We start from the raw sequence: 16,789 nt of genomic DNA on the forward strand, positions 1-16,789 counted from the left end.
GTGTATGTTTCGACTTAGTTGTGTCAAACGAGTGCGCCACTTGGCTTCAATGGCCCTCTGCCGGCATGACATTCAGGCGTTATGATGTTATCTCTGCATTAGCTTATCAGAAAAGGCATTGCATTGATTTCAAGCTGCTCTGGGCTCCGAACTCTGCAGGAGCCGCAATTGTAAACCTTTATTACACAGGTGGAAATGGCACAAAGTATTTGTATGAACGGACAATGTTGATATGTATTATTGTATTATTTTACCTTGGCAATACACGCACCACAGCGTGAGAAATGCAAAACGCTGACTACAACGTGCAAGTAATCCGCCTCTGGACCCCCCCCCCCTTCCAGGCAATTCAAGTGATGCGGTCCAAGATCAGCGTTGTCTCTACCCTCGTCGCGGGCTGTACCACTCGGGAGGAGGGGGGGGCTCTTCAGCACGAGGCCACAATAATGTTCCCGCCATTTGAAGGGGATGTGGGGGGGCTGCGTGGCGGGCGACCAATCGGAGCGCACCGTTCGCGTTCTCGCGTGCGACGGTCCCCGGGAGACGCCTTCGCCGATTGGCTGTGACGAGGGCACGTGGCCACTCCCGATGACCAATAAGAGGGACGGATAGGGGGCTGCGTGCACCGCATCCCACCCGGAGCCACGGCCACCGACTGCCTCGGGCATCCAGTCACTCATTGTTCACTCATTCACTCCGTGTTCATTCTCTCACTGGTGCATTTATTCACTCCACTTGTTCATTCATTCACTCCATGTTCACTCTCTCACTGGTTCATTCATTCCCTGTTCACTCTCTCACTGGTTCATTCATTCACTCCTTGATCACTCTCTTACTGGTTCATTCATTCACTCCGTGTTGTTCACTCTCTCACTGGTTCATTCATTCACTCCTTGATCACTCTCCCTGGTGCATTCATTCACTCTGTTTCGATGTCATCTGTGCCCTATTCGCTGTATAATGAATGCACTCGTGTATTGACTGCTCCGGTGATTCACTCCATATTTAGTGATTAATTCACTCCACGTTCATTCTTGGCTGTGTGATTCACCGTCATGTTTGGTGACGAGATCGATTAATTCCGTATTTAGCGAGTTATGTAATCCACTCCATATTTACTGCCAACGATTCAATCGCATAATTACCGTCTCCTAACTCCACATTTGGTCAATTTTTCATTCACTTGTAAGCGAACTGAGATCGATAGAGCGCGGCTCGGGAGAGGAGGCGCCATGGGTGAGTTTGGTTCGTTCCCTCCGATCCGCGGTGGCTCTGAGATGTTGACTCCCTCGCCAGGTCTACAGGAGGAGGTCGTCGTGGTTACATCATTGGAGTTTGCGTCTCTTCTCCCCGTGGTCGCGTGGATTTCTCTTCGGGTCCTCCGCAGTGATAATCGCGCCTGTTGAGAGTCCTTTGGCTGCTGTAAATGTCCACATGGCGGCAAGCCGCCGCCGCCACTTCGTTGAGCCATCGTGTGTAGGGGACACGTCGCTTCTGACTAAGAAGAGCTATATTAAAGCTTCCCTGGCAACACTTGTTTTATTCCTGGTGAGAATGTAATTATTGATGTAATTAGTTGACGCTTGAACACATACGATCAGCACGGTTGGCTACGTATGGTGCGAAAGAAGTTCCACATACAAAGTATTAAATAATGAGAATGTGAACTATTTTCTGAAACGATGCATAAGAGTTAATTTATTCATGAATGAGATGATCGGATTCAAGGAATAGAAATGGTTTTAAGCAACGTTTTAGGTGAATGGGTTGTCGGATTAACGTGACAATATGATTATGGCAATACAGTACCGAGTAAAGGAACAATTAAAGATATAATCCTAAATTATTAATGACTGCTGTAGTTGAATAAATGAGTTGCTCGAGTTGAGAAATTGTATGAAGTTACAAAGTTCATTTGTTATTGGACAAATAGAAAATATTTTATGACAGACGAGTTAATTATGGGGTCGGTGAATCAATACCTACATTTCCTCCCCAATGCAAAACAAAAACACGAGTTTAAACTTCGTTAATTGGAGAGAGAATAATACTTTAAAGTGTTGCGGTATGTCAAACGCCTCTGCGCTACCGGGAATTCACTGACCACCTCGCCAGCCGCTATTGAGACTTAAACCTCGCAAAGTGTGAATTGTAAACTACTGTGCTGTACTACTACGCGGTCCCTGAAGAAGTCACCCACGTTGCTAGCAGAGGGCTCCGCAGGCAGCCTGTAACACCAAGTGCATCGCACTTGGAAATCGGACCCAACTCCCGACGAGGTATTTACCCTGTCTGTCGTGGGTTCAGTGGTCGAAAATGCATCACGGGTGTAGTGTGCGTTCGCGTGTATATCGCACCTCCGATTATGACGGTCGGCTACGTACGGTGCGAAAGAAGTCCAACATACCCGTACGTACAGACACAATACTGTACCGAATTGTTGCTCTCGATTGTCCTCGTGTCGCGCAGGGTGTTTTGAGTGCTGCATCAAATGCCTGGGAGGGGTTCCGTACGCCTCGCTGCTGGCAACGATCCTCTGCTTCACGGGAGTGACCCTGGCGTGCACGTGTGGGCACGAGGCCCTCACTGGCACCGTGACCGTCCTGCAATCCTTCTACTCCACCCTTGACGAAGACGCGCTGAGCCACATGCAAAATGTGTAAGCTTGCACAGTTTAGGCATGGGAATCACTTTTACGGATAATGTATTGATTGCATTTCAGATGATATCACGATTGTTATGGGAATATGGTAATCATCGCTCTTCGTTGGTTAGACTTTAGTTAATTATCGCATTGGTTTGTAACGTTCCATTTTGAATACCATCCAAAACCTACCCAATTGGTATTTAAATTAGTTGTATTTTGTGTTACCCAAGTCAGCTTTGCTCGGAGTTTTGTGGACTTCTTGTACAATCTCTACCAATATACCTGTGTGTGTGTATGTGTGTGTGCGCAGTGTTAGCAGGGCCCAGTACCTAAGCTATGGGCTAGCTTCCACCTGTGCGTTCTGCTCACTGATGCTACTTACTCAAAGCATCTACACAACGGGGTCCGTCACAGACCTGTATGGCACATTCAGCATGACAACCTTCGGGCGCTGCATACATGCTATGGTAATACTTACAATTCTTCACCTTTACACAAGCCACTTCAAATACATTCAGGCAATCGTCACAAAGTGGGGTTCTGTGCAGACGGGGGGGGGGAATATGGGCCCCCAAAGGCAGATATTGAGAGACCATTACAGAGAGACATGGATAGTAGGCCTCGGCAAGGTAAGGTAAAAGTTAAAAGGTAAAAACAACGAGCCTACCTTTACCCTACCTTTTACCCTTACCCCATACAAATTACCTGATTACAGGGTAATTCCTAGGGAACTACACATGAAAAAGGTTTATAACGGTAAATGCTGGGTAGAGCGCTTTATACATATAGAATACTCTCGATGATTCCAATTTTACACGCTTTCTTTTAACTCACTCACTCTGTCTGTTGTTGTTGGTGTTGTCGTTGTATCCTCAAATCTTGTAACTCAATTTTAACCCACTTCCCAATGTGGTATCGACTGCAAACTTGGTATACTTATGTCATACTGATGACAATATATTCTATCATAAAAAAATATATTTCAAAACATGTTTTTACATGTTATGTTTCGGCTTGGGTCTAATTGTCCTCGTTCACCTGACGTTGGCTGTAATTGGCCACGGCCCCTTACGTTATGGCAAGCTTCGGGGCCACTTCCTGGAGTCATGGAGTTCTGCCATTACTAGTACAGTTAATAAAAGTGTGTTTTAAAAAAGTTTTTTTAAAATACTACTTGTTAAATGCAGGCCACGGACTGTGCCACAGAGCTTTTAGCGGTAAATAAGGTACCGTATTTACCGGGTAATACTTTGCGCTACCTTTACCCTACCGGGTAATTCTTCCGAGCTACCTTTACCCTACCCTTTACCTTACCCCTTGGCATGTCGACACCTTTACCCTTTACCTTTACCCTTTTACCCAGTAAAAAGGGTAAATTACCTTACCTTGCCGAGGCCTAATGGATAGTAACAAACACAAAGATGCAGAGGAAGTCCAGAGAGAAACATGGGAAGCCTCAAGAGATGGAGATGCAGAATTATCATGATATCAACATATTGCGCATGTCAAAAGTAATGTGAATTCCATTTCTGATCACTGCTAACATCCGTGACAAATTGTATATTAACCTATAGGTTCACTCAGCCTCAAATGAGTACCTAGTTTGATGTTTAAACATTAGCACTGGGGATACAAAATAGCCAGGGATGGTGCTGGTCACACCACACTCTTGTGCATCATGCCAACCTTATTGCAGCATCTTGAGATGATGTAGACACTGTATAAAATCATAAATAAGTGCTGGCTCTCACATCGCTTTCACCAACATGTATAGCTTATGAGGGGAAGTTTGTCTTTTGTATACGTAGAGCGACTTGAGTGTGTGCTTATGCCTATATTTGCATGTCAGTGTGTAGGGGTGGCCTATTTGCTCATGCTGGTGTGGATTGTTCTAACTGGATTGCTGGCAATTCCGGTCTGGGTGTTCCGGGCCATATCAATTGCCTGTGCCGATTCAGCCCTTGGGTTTCCGGTGTGTGTCGACATCCGTCAATATGGTATGGTGCCCAATCCATCCTTATACATCCCACACTGTGTAATTGTACAGAATAAAAATTGAGCGCTTCACTCCTGGCACATAATCACTGTCAATTGAAATACATTATATAACACAATTTTTGTTCCTGGGTAGTAAGTGTTATTTCCTAATTGCTTATGCCTCAAAAGTACAGAAAATGACTATTATTCGCCACAAACTTTGCTTTTGTGAACCGGACTTTACGTGAACGAAAGACACAAATGCACACGTTTTCTCATTGAAAATAGGTACATTTCAAAATATCACTGTCCTGGTCACAAAAGCAAAGTTTGTGGGGAATAATAGCCATTTTCTATACCTTTTGAGGCCTAAGCAATTAGGAAATAAAATGTACTACCCAGGAACACATTTCTTTGTTACACGGTGATATCAATCAGGGATCTACTCAGCCCAACATTTCTCCAGAATCAATAAAACGAATACCACTTTGCAGGAGTTCGAGTTGTCATCTGAGGTGATCAGATGGCCATGGACCGATTCCTTATCACTCGTGAGCATATACCACTGAAATCCTGGGTTTGACAGCCACCTGTGATTAGATCAGGCTCTTTAGTGTCATGAGTTGAACGTCTTAGTCCAGTCTTTAATGGCGCAAAAGTTTCTCACTTATTTGGAATATGTGAAAATAAAAAATTTTGGCAGGCAAAATTTAAGTTGTGCTTGTGTTTTGAAATGCTAATTTAAGTTCAGTATTGTGTTGTAATGTGGTACATCTTCAAAACTAATTGATGTGTATATCGTGTGGTGAATGTTAACATTTTCAGGGATCCTACCCTGGTCTATGGGTGACACAATCCTGTGTGAAACTGCATTGGAAGACATGTGCAGTTCTGCAGAGGTGAGACAAATACTGTCATCACCGTTGTTTCTATGGCCTTGTAATAGTCACCTTTAGAATTCCTAACTCTAAAGACTCATTACATTGTGGTGAGACAGTCAACCCTTTACCGACCTCAGACATGTCATGAATTCTTGACAGTTTGTGGTATCATTATAGTTCCGTAGACTAACTGTTTTAACCTGTTATTTATTTTTACATGTTATTCATCCATTTTCCTAATCTGGCCAGGTGACACTGGTTAGAGAAACATTTTTTGACTTAGGATCGAAAGCTCTTAAGCTGAAATCCCAATTGTGCATTAACTAAGTACATTATTTCTCCAAGGTTGATAAAATGACTACATTCTGAGAAGTCACGTGGTTGTCCAATGGGGAAACTGCCCTTTGTCACATCAATGTGAATTTCTACCTTTGGCTCAAGGTCACCAACAGAGATGAGCATTACCACATTGCTCTTGGGTGAGGTCGACTGGCAGATGCTTGCAATGCCCAGTTTGCTATAAACACTACGTATGCAATGTGGGTAATTCCTTGTGAATGTGTTAATTATTTGACTTGTTTTACAGTTTGATGTGACGTACCATCTGTTTGTGGTCTCTATGGCTGGGGCGCTGCTGGCTACAATTGCCATGGTAAAGTTGGAGTACATTTTATCACAGTAATACACGTTATTTGAATCAATATGGTGACAACATTTTGAGTTATAATTATTGCAACTCATCTCAGTAGAACTACATTTATAGTAAAGCTGGACTAATGTGGGGGAGAGCCCCTCTAGGTGACATGCAGTCCTCGACTTACAAACATAATTCATTCCTGAGACCCGTTTCTAAGTCGAACGGTTTGTAAGTCAGAACACAATTATAGATTGTATTTAAATGCCCATATCGTCAGTGTGATGAAATGTGTTATGGTTCAACAAAAAAGGGACACATTGGGAAACTCATGAATAAGTATAAATGTACATTTACACGTAACACTGTAAACATACTATATAGAAAATATAACATAAAATAAAGTAACAAATAAAATCAGTTTTATTTTCACTTACCTAGAGTCCTGATGCTGGCTTGCCTGTTGGAAGGGGGACATCGAGTCACCACAATTTCACACACACGGGGGTACTCGCGTGCACACACAGACACACAAATGGGCATGTGCACACATACAGATCCCGCGTATAGCCTAAACAGACTGTTTAGGCAAGTTCTGTTAGCGAGCGCGTATGAAGGCTGGCACAGTACACGAAGTTGGTGGCCAGCACCACGTCCGACCGCCTTTTGTTTCCCCAGTGGCGATGTTTTTACACCACACCAGCCACTCATTTGAGACCGAGTCGACCTAGGGGAGGCCCAAGACAGGTTCAGATAACACTATTATTTCGTAATTGCTTATGCCTGAAAAGTAAAGAAAATGGCTATTATTCCCCACAAACTTTGCTTTTGTGACCAGGACAGTAATATTTTGAAATTTACCAATTTTCAATGAGAAAACGGGCGAATTTGTGTCTTTTCGTTCACAAAGTGAGAAAAAAACAAATGAATCAAAATTAACATGTATTTATACTAAAGTAATCCAAAAGATGACTACTAAAGATTTAGAAGTGAGTAGTCTTTCGAGATTGTTCCTCCCCACAGAGAACTCGGTCCGCTGTGGCCAGTCCCGTCTGTGGTAGTGCGCCTTGGTGTTCTTTTGAGTGTTTTTTTTAATGAAAAAGATTTATTTCCAATAGTGTTACCCTATTTTCGGCATACTCAAGTCTGGTTTTGAGAGGTTTTCATCTATAACAAACCAGTTTTACATGTGAAACAACTCATTCATATCTGGATAAAGTTATTGTTAGCTGAACTTCAATGTTGCCCAGTTAAACTAAACTTTTATTTACCAGGCAAAGCACACAGCTATTATCTCTTTTTCAGAAGCAACCTGACCACAAATTAGAAATCAAATCAACGAAGTGGCTCAGCATATGGAAATTGATAGCAGCCAAATAATCTAAACGCATGTTTATTTGGTGATAAAAAGTATTGACCATTTTCTTCAATTAGCGAATAGTTCTGCCCATATCAGCCCCTTGTGTCTCCTGTGCCCGCCTTCAGTAGATATTAATAATACTTGCCCCTACACTTTACATGGCTGTGTGTGTGTGTGCACGCGCTTGTGGCTAGTTTTGTGTCTTTGTGTAAAAATATTGCAGATTCACTACCTAATGGTATTGGCAGCGAACTGGGCTTACGTGCAGGAGGTGCGCAGTCGTTTGTGCTTGCTGCAAAGAAAAGCCGACCACGACCTCCCTTGAAGTTTAAATTAGATGTGTGTACACAAGCATGCATACTCTACATACGTACACACAACTATTACATTTTGTTACCAAGTGATACATTCCTATTTCATACATTTTCATTAAATTATAACATTGTGATTGTCTCTTTGCACTTAAAAAGTAAGTATTCTTGTAGAATTTGTTTTAAGTTTTTTTCATGAAAGATGTTAAACATAAATGTACAGTATAAAGATTACCCTATGAAATAACACCCCGATAAACTATGTTGTCTGCTGCACACACGCTGCACAGCTGTCTGATGTAATATCGACTTTAAAGTATTCAGCTAAATTCACCATCGGCATTTCTGGGTTTGCACACCTCTCTACGTGCTAAATACATTTTGTAAAAACATTTTTGTTTGCGAAATATATATACTGTGTACATTAAAACCTAATTAAGATAGATGCTTATTAGAGGAAAGAAAAATGCATTACATTTACACAAGTATGTATTGTACAACTTTAAAGTGACAAATCGGTTAATACAGTTGAATGTATTTCTTATCAAACTAAATGTGAATCACCTCTTAAAGTGCATGTTGTACCAGGAGGGCCTACATGCAAATTGTCACGATTGCTCATGTGAATACAATGTACAATAGCTGCGCTATGACACTGCCAAAACAAAGGTGGAGGCATTAAGCTATTTTCTAATATTAATCCAACATTTTTGTTCAGTAAGTGTGGCATTTGTTTTCAAAGAGTACGACAAATGTAAAAACTATATCCAGTAAATAGGTGGGGAGGTCTTCATCCAATAGTGGCTAGATCGTGCCTGATAATAATGAAGATAAATTGGTGATGCAGGAAGACCAGTCAAAGTATTGGATTGTCTAAACTGCGATATTTTGCTCTGAGTTCTTAATGAGGTTGTTACCATTTATTAAAGTATACTGTACCATTGCTGAGAGCAAAAGTACAGTCAGTAATTTATTTCAGGATGAAAAAAATAGAATATGCCAATATTTTTTTATAATTTAGTTTAAGCCTCATAGCTTCTCATTTATAGATGTTTTAATCATCTGAAAATGAGTTCCATTTAAAAAGCATATAGATACCAGGAGTGGTTTACAGTATGAACTGCGATAAACATTTTCTTTGGGCAACCGTGTCAGGAGTGAGGCAGTAATATTCTTCAGTAAATACTGCACTCGATAGCATTTCTGCGCTTTTACGGCAAATGTGCAGACCTGAAGGAAAATTACTTAGATGATTAATTAAATGTGGGGATATTCACAAAAATGAGCATTTAAGTTGCACTGAATTTTTTTTCAACTAAATACAACTTTTGTTATATTTGCATTGGAAATTTCAAGAGGAAAGACTCATTGAGTTTTCATAGTTTCATTCGGGTCCTGGATTGGGCAGTTTGGTAAAGTCTCTTAATTAATGTTTGGCATGTGGAAGGAAACCGAAATACCAAGATAATTCATGAGTAAGCAATTCAGCTCCATACATATTAAAACCACTTGCTGCACTGCCATCTGATCGACTCAAAGCCCAGTGGGTTTGGGACGTTTCACACATTTGTGTAAACCACCAATACTCTTCTCAAAATGTCTGGGTTACATGTGCTCCACCGCTGTATGTTATATTGTACAGTTATTGTCCTGAACATACACTCAATGATTGTAGAAGCACATTTTGACATTCAGGGATTGCATGTATTTTGTTTACACATGTCAAAAAACTACACCCAAGCAACTTGACAAAAAAAAGTACATGTAATAATGCTATATACACAAACCCGACATGAGCTCTGTATTGACCCAAGGTATACGATAGGGGAATTTTATATTTTGCTCTGGTGCACTCGTGGGTCAGCCTTGCGTTGAGAAACTGCTTCTATTTGCCACCGCAATCTATCCACCATTGTTTTGTACAGTGATATTGGTGTGCTACAAGCCTGCATAATCGTCGGTCTGCATCTCAACATTCGTAAGGGTGCATGTGCATAGCTTATTGGGGTGACATTGTCAGAGATGAAGTCCGAATCAAATACTTCGTGAATAATATCGAGTCGGCTGCTATGGCAATCCCAGGAGGAACATGTGGTAAGCGTGCTCGCCGGCGTAGAGCTCGGCAAGTGTCATTCACAGTTAAAATAGGCTGCAAATTGTAAAACTGCTGTTCAAACTTGATGACCAGGATGACTGCATGAGAAAATTTATTTTAAAAAATCGTAACTTTTAGTTTGTATCTATGTAGTTTAATGATAAGTATGTATTTCAAATATCTGTAGGCTGATATTCTCCAGCATACATTTATTTTGCTTATTGGTAAAGGTATTCTATATTACTGCGAATGCAGTCCACATTGGTGCTATGTGCAAAGATATGCATGAGAGCACTACTGTATATTATAGTTTATGGAATGACAGATGAAAATGTATGTTAAAGTGGGATACCATTTTTGTTGCTTAAGTATATATAAGCAATTAAATAAATGTGCCAATGTGAATAACCAAGTGCACCGCGTGTTTTCTGTGATCCTTTGTAAACGACCACATTCATATAACCAAGAGTACTTCATATATTATACCGCACGCAGTCTCAATGTATTCAATATTCGGTACCCTCCCAAACCTATTATCGCCCGCACTCACATCAAACTCAATCCCTGTGTATATATGCACATGTAGTACATGACTACTGTTGCCGTGTATTGAGAGTGAACGCCGTTGAACAAGTCAATCTCGAGCTGTTTGCTGGTTCAACGGGAGGTGGTAGGGGGCAGGGGGACGATGATACTCGTGTAATATCGTTGAGAACTCTTGGACGCCGGGGTTGAGGCACACGTATTTATTCCGCGATAGTTGTCACAACTACGGACATACAACACTGGAGGGGGTATCGGCCCCCTCACCTGGCTAGCTGGAAACACACTTGCTAGCCCTATCTGACCTACCTCCTAGTCCTCCACTAACGGGCTAGGGGAGGCTATCTTGCCCGACACTGGTAAGTCGGGCTACGGTACCCGGAGTCCCAGAGCACTGGCTCTGGTTCTCGGGACCACGCCGCTGGCTCGGTCCTGCGCGGCCCTGATAAGGGCGGCGTCCCAGGGGAGTCCAGGGCTCTAGCTGGACGATCTTCGGTCTTCACTGGTTTAGCTTTAACATTGTTCCCCGAGCTCTTCGGCTCATCTCCTTTTATACCAAAACCCCCCGCTGAGGGGTGGGGCCCCGGGGGATCACAACTCCGGGCCAGCCCCCCAGGCTGCCCGTTGCGGACGTCGTTGAGAGCACCTCTCCGTGCACTCACGAAGCCCCGCCCACTGTGTTTGTTTTCCGTGTGATCCTATGTATACAGCCCCTCCGTAACACCCCTACATCACCCCCCCCTGTACAGCTCGCAGCCGTCCCGGCTGCAACAACGACAATAAAAGTTTATTTACCCCTCGACCCCGCGTGTGCCTCACAATTTTTTCAACCATAACGCGAACGAGAACAACAACAAGAACCAGAAAAGCAAGAAGGGAAAATAACCCGACGCACCCCCCCCCCCCGAATAAATACGAATTCCGTAAAACCAACGTATATACAATTTGCAGGGAACCCCAGCACACACACAACACACAGTGAACACAACATACGTACAATCCAATGTGCCAGGAACACACCACCGACGCAGCACACAGTGAACATAACATGTGAAAAATAATGTTTTTTTTTCTTTTTGGGCATCACAAGAGTCTGCGCATTCTTGCGCGCGTCCTTGCAGCAGGCCCGTCACACGGGGCAACCCCGGATGGCGGGCCGTCGGGTGGCAACTGTCCATTTCCGAGTGAATCTCTTCTCGATGTCGCGAGACCCTCGGCATCCCCCGTAGGGGTTGTCGGGCGTGAGCCCGTCATTCCTGGTGCACCTGGGGGCGGGACAGCCGGCAACACGTCAGGCGAGAGCAGCGGAGACGGACCCTTTGAGTCGGTCGACCCCCCACATGTTTGGCCACGCGTGTGTGGAGTGGGACTGCGTACCGCAACAAAGGGTTTCAATCTGGAGGGGTGCACAAACCACCGGCGCTTCCCCCATTTGATGCGTACGCACTGAGGCCGCAAAACCTCAACCACCTCGACAGGGCCCCGCCACGGCCGCACCAGTTTAGAGGAGGTCGCGAGTGGTACCTGGGGACAGTGCAGCCATGCCTTGTCCCCCGGCTTCCACTGTAGCACGTGCGCGCGACCCAGTCTGAGCCGCTCATTAGCTTTCTGACGGAGGTCGGAATTTTGCATGGCAGCATCCCGTGCCTCTGTTAATTTAGCAAGGTTAAATTTAACATGGTCGGCCAATTTAGTTTTACCCTGCGGCGCGGGGATCTGCAGCTGGGCCCGAACAGGTGGGTCAGGTTCGCGGCCATACATGAGGAAGAAGGGGGAAAATCCCGTTGCCGCATGGGGGGCCAATCTGTATGCTGCCAGGACCCCTTGAATTTGCAGGTCCCAATCGGTCTGTGAGTCCGAAACCTGCTGTGACAACATGGACGTGATGGTTCGGTGCAGACGCTCGACCATCCCGTCAGTTTGCGGGTGATAGGGAGAGGTACGAATTTTTTTCGTGCCCAGGAGCTCACAGACTTGTTGGAGCAGTTTGCCGGAAAAAATTTTGCCCTGGTCGGTCAGCAGCCGCTCCGGACGTATCCCTGGACAAAGGCCTCCACGATGGCTGCTGCCGACTGGTTGGCCAGGGGCCAGGCCATAGGCCAGCGCGTAAAGTACTCCACCCCGGTCAACAAATATCTATTGCCCCTGGGGGTGGCGGGGAATGGGCCCAGAATATCCAGCGCGACAAGTTCGTTGACTCTGGAGACGTTGATAGACTGCAAAGGCGGGTTAGACTCCCGTGCTGGTGGTTTCCGTTGCGCACACCGAGGGCATGACCCCAACAGATCTGCGACATCCCTTGTCATGTCCGGCCAAAAAAAATCAAGCTGGAGCAAGGCGAGGGTCTTTTGGGTCCCCAGGTGGAGGAGGCGCTCATGAGCGGCCCAAACCACCTTACCCCGCAACCCAGAAGGGACCACCAGCCGGTGTCAATGGGATTTCCCGTCCCAATGCATCAGCAGACCCGTGACCATTTCCCATGCGTCGGCATCACCCCTCCCCCGCCCAGCATCCCTGACGCGACGACGCAACGCGAGGAGGGAGGTATCCTCCATCTGTAGGCGCTCCCATTCAGTGACAGGCAACCCCAACAGGGAATCTGCTCCCTGTTGTGCGATCGAATTCGTCATCGACGCTGCGTCGTCGGCGGCCGCCAAGACCGGAACAGATATTTCACCCGGGTGCCTGCAACGACCCGACCCCAGGAGGCATGCGCATTCGGGGGTGGTTGGCATGCGCGACAGAGCGTCCGCATTGGTGTGGCGAACGCCCTTACGGTACGTGGTTTCAAAATCAAAGTCCTGGAGAACCTCCAACCATCGAGACAATTGTCCCGATGGTTGTTGAACTCGCAGGGCGTACTGTAGTGCCGCATGATCTGTACGGACGGTGAAACGCTGACCGTACAGATATGGGCGGTACTGTTGGATGAAATAGACAATTGCCAACAGTTCCCGACGGGTGACACAATATCTTTGCTCCGCTGGAGACAACACCCGACTACCGTACGCGACTACCCGTTCTACGCCGTCAACCACCTGGGAAAGCACGCCCCCAATACCCGTGTTGCTCGCATCGGTGTCGAGCACAAAGGGTTTAGAAAAATCGGGGTAAACCAAGGGAGGAGCTTTAACCAGAGCGTCCCGAAGGGAGCGGAAAGCAGCCTCCTCTTCCTGTCCCCAATGAAAGCGGACGCCCTTTGACGTCAAAGCGTGTAGGGGCTTCGCAATTGTCGCAAAATCCGCGACAAAGCGTCGGTAATACGACGCAAATCCAATGAAACTCCTGACCTCTCCCACAGAGGTGGGAGTCGGCCAGGAGCTGACGCACTGCGTTTTGGCGGGATCGGTAGCAATACCTGAGCGTCCAACGATGTGTCCCAAATAACGCACAGATTCGCGTAACAGATGACATTTTTGGGGTTTAAATTTCAAATTAGCAGCCCGCATTTTGAGGAAAACCGCCCGCAACCTCTGGAGATGCTCGTCAAATGTTCTGCTAAAGACGATAACGTCATCCAAATAAATTAAGCACGAGTCCCATTGCAATCCAGCCAAAACCAATTCCATCAATCGCTGGAAAGTCGCCGGCGCCGAGTGGAGTCCCATCGGCAACCGGTTGAATTGGAAGAGGCCGTGCGGTGTACGGAATGCAGTTTTAGGCTTAGAATCATCGTCCAGAGGAAGCTGCCAGAATCCCGAAAGCAAATCCAATGTGGAGAAGAATCGCGCTCCCGCCAAGGCGTCCAGTGATTCGTCAATCCGTGGGAGCGGGTATGCGTCGGCAACATAAATTTTGTTGAGGCGGCGAAAATCGACGCAAAACCGCAACGAGCCATCCTGTTTCTTAACCAGGACGATCGGCGCTCCCCACGGGCTGGTAGAAGGAGAAATGATGTCGGCAGCTAACATGTCATCAACAGCCGATTTGACATGGTCCTTTTCGGCGGGACTTAACCGAAAAGGATTTTGGCGTATTGGCGCGCTGTCACCTGTATCAATATGGTGACGCAGCAGATGGGTACAGCCCAAATCGAATTTGTTCTGACTGAAAACGTCGGAAAATTCACGCAGCAGTGTCCTAAGCTTTTGACGCTCTAAATCCGACAGGTCCGTCGATCCCGCACAAAGCGCCTCGAGCCACCCTTCATCGAATGTGGATGCGGCAGAGGGACAGTGCCTACGTGATTCGCGACAGGTTCCTCACAGGGCACCGGCGTTGCGTGAGCAAGCACGGTCCCTTGAGGAACCACCACCGTCTGCGACCCCACATTGAGGACCGCGATGAAAGGGTCCCCGTCCCCTTTGACGATGGTCTGGGCCGGAATTAAATGAGGTCCGCTAACCCCGGCCCTAGATGGCCCCAGCAGAATTCCCTGGTCCCCAATGCCTTTAGCGAAGGGCCGACGAAGTTTGAGAGGCACCAACATTTGTGCCCCCGGCGGTACGCGAACCGTTTTAACGACGAACGCCGGTACCGTTGCGAACGCCGTCCGAGCCGCAGTGGGGGACGGCAGAAACGCCATGCGTCGGCCCGACGGGAGCTCAATGCAGCCCTGGTCTATTAAAATAAGAATCGGCATTTTGCCCAAGAAGTCCGTCCCCAGCAGGCACGGAACCGCCAGCGAGGAGGAAACAAAAATCGGGCCGGACAATTTGATATCACCGATATAAATTTGTGCTCGAATCTGTCCAATGATGCCAAGTGAGCCCCCGTTAGCAGCATAGAATGGGACGTTAACCGGCAGTAAAGGACGGCTCTGGACAGGGAGAATATTGTAAATTAGTTCCAAAATGATGGTCGCCGATGCTCCTGTATCGACCAGGATGCGCACCTCAACCCCGTCAATGTGCCCCACCACGGCTGACGACCCCGACGATGCAGCCACAACGCGATGGGCCAACACGGACCACTGCCTGGGTTCGATCTGAGTCCCCATAGTGGTGCGTGTTGGCGCGACGGTGCGCAATGTCGGCCCCCCGTTCGTTGCGGTGTGCGAGTGTGTGACGGGTGTGTGCGTGGGCCAAACATGAGGGGTGCCGCGACTCGCCGGGTTATGTTGATGGAGCTTGGGAGGAGGGCCGGCGTCCTGTCGAGGCGTCGTCCCGCGCTGCCGAGGAGAGCGGCACCCCGAGGCGACATGGCCCCGGATGCCGCAGTTGTAACAGCGCGGGAGCGCAGGCGACGATGATGGATGGTCGAGGCGGCTCGATCCGTCCCGGCCCGCCCGTACTCCCGCTCTCTGCTGCAGTTGATGGTCGATGGCGCAAACTTCCTCCGCCGGGAGGGTGGCTGCAGCCACAGTACGCCCGGCCGCTGCCCTGCTGGCCTTCCGTCGCTGCGACAGTAGGTTGGCGTGGAGGAGCCGCGCAGCCTGGAGGGAACCCATCTCTGTGTTATCCTGTGCAACGACGGCGATGTCCAGGTCGTCCGCCAGCAGGAGGATCTTTTCCGTTACCATCGCGTCCACGCCTTTGTCGTCCATTCGTGGGAAGGCCATCTTTGCGAGCGCCAGGAGACTCGTATGGTACGCCAGGGGCGACTCCTTTGCACCCCGCTGCCGATCATAAAAGAGCTGCCTGCATTCCGACGATGGTCCGTAGACCGCAGCCAGCAACTGCAGCGCCATCTGTAGCGTGGAGCGTTTGTCCTTCGGCGCCGATGTAAGAGCGGTGAGGGCGTCGCTGTCGAGGAGCGCCGGCAGCGCGCAGAGAGCCTGTCCACTGCGCCATTTCCTGGTGCGCGAGGAAGCGCCGCTGGAAGCCGCCCCAGTCGCCCTCCTCGCCCACAAACTCCTTGAGTGGAGGTAGCCGTTGATGCAGCGCAGCGGCCGCCGTGGAAGCTCGCACTCCGCTCTCCCCGTCACTCGGCTGGGCTTCGGCACGAGCGACGGATGGCATCGCCGGTCGCACCAGTGGTGACGCTCTGTCCGCTGGTGATGACGCGGCAGCCACTGTGCGGCCGATGTCGGACCCGAGGTTCAGGCCGGCCACGCCCTCAGCAGCTGCTGCGGCGATGGCGGGAGATTCGAAGTTGGGCTCCGTTGAAATGGCGGGAAGGCGCACCGGTCGTCGGCTGTCCTCGCCCCGTGGCGGTCCACCAGCCCCCAGCCGTGTGATCTGTTCGAGCGTGGCGGCAGCAGCGTACAGCAGCTCCGCCAGTCTCGCGTGAGCCAGCCTCAGTCCTTCTGTTGACGGCTCCCCTTCACCCCGATGCTGCGGTAAGGATGCGTCCGGCCCCGGCTGCTCGATGCCTTCTTCAGCCGTCTCGGGCTCCACAATTACAGCGGCGTCCTCCGCCTCCGATACCCCGGCTCGAGCTGTCCGGCGCGTGTCCATGTT

The 16,789-nt window shown here is 47.8% G+C and overlaps 1 protein-coding gene across 2 annotated transcripts; it reads left to right on the forward strand.

The window, feature by feature from the left end:
* The first annotated feature begins 594 nt into the window (after window positions 1-594).
* Window positions 595-10,317, forward strand: LOC144719693 (neuronal membrane glycoprotein M6-b-like). Of its 2 annotated transcripts, none has more exons than XM_078595822.1 (7): window positions 595-1,236; window positions 2,470-2,659; window positions 2,958-3,114; window positions 4,497-4,644; window positions 5,450-5,523; window positions 6,092-6,157; window positions 6,581-7,714. In XM_078595822.1, the coding sequence occupies exons 1-7, from the start codon at window positions 1,233-1,235 to the stop codon at window positions 6,707-6,709; spliced, it is 768 nt and encodes a 255-aa protein (XP_078451948.1). In that variant the 5' UTR covers window positions 595-1,232; the 3' UTR covers window positions 6,710-7,714. The 2 variants fall into 2 exon arrangements, with proteins under 2 accessions (XP_078451948.1, XP_078451950.1); XM_078595824.1 differs by lacking the exon at window positions 6,581-7,714 and adding an exon at window positions 7,723-10,317 and having other exon boundaries at window positions 596-1,236.
* Window positions 10,318-16,789: the final 6,472 nt, after the last annotated feature.

Source organism: Lampetra planeri, chromosome 7 (genome assembly GCF_965212315.1).
Source record: "Lampetra planeri chromosome 7, kcLamPlan1.2.h2, whole genome shotgun sequence".
NCBI lineage: Eukaryota > Metazoa > Chordata > Hyperoartia > Petromyzontiformes > Petromyzontidae > Lampetra > Lampetra planeri.

Coding starts and splice junctions, on each gene's coding strand:
- LOC144719693 (XM_078595822.1), top strand. Junction 2,660..2,957: donor CTGAGCCACATGCAAAATGT/GTAAGCTTGCAC, acceptor GTGTGTGCGCAG/TGTTAGCAGGGCCCAGTACC. Junction 4,645..5,449: donor TGTCGACATCCGTCAATATG/GTATGGTGCCCA, acceptor TAACATTTTCAG/GGATCCTACCCTGGTCTATG.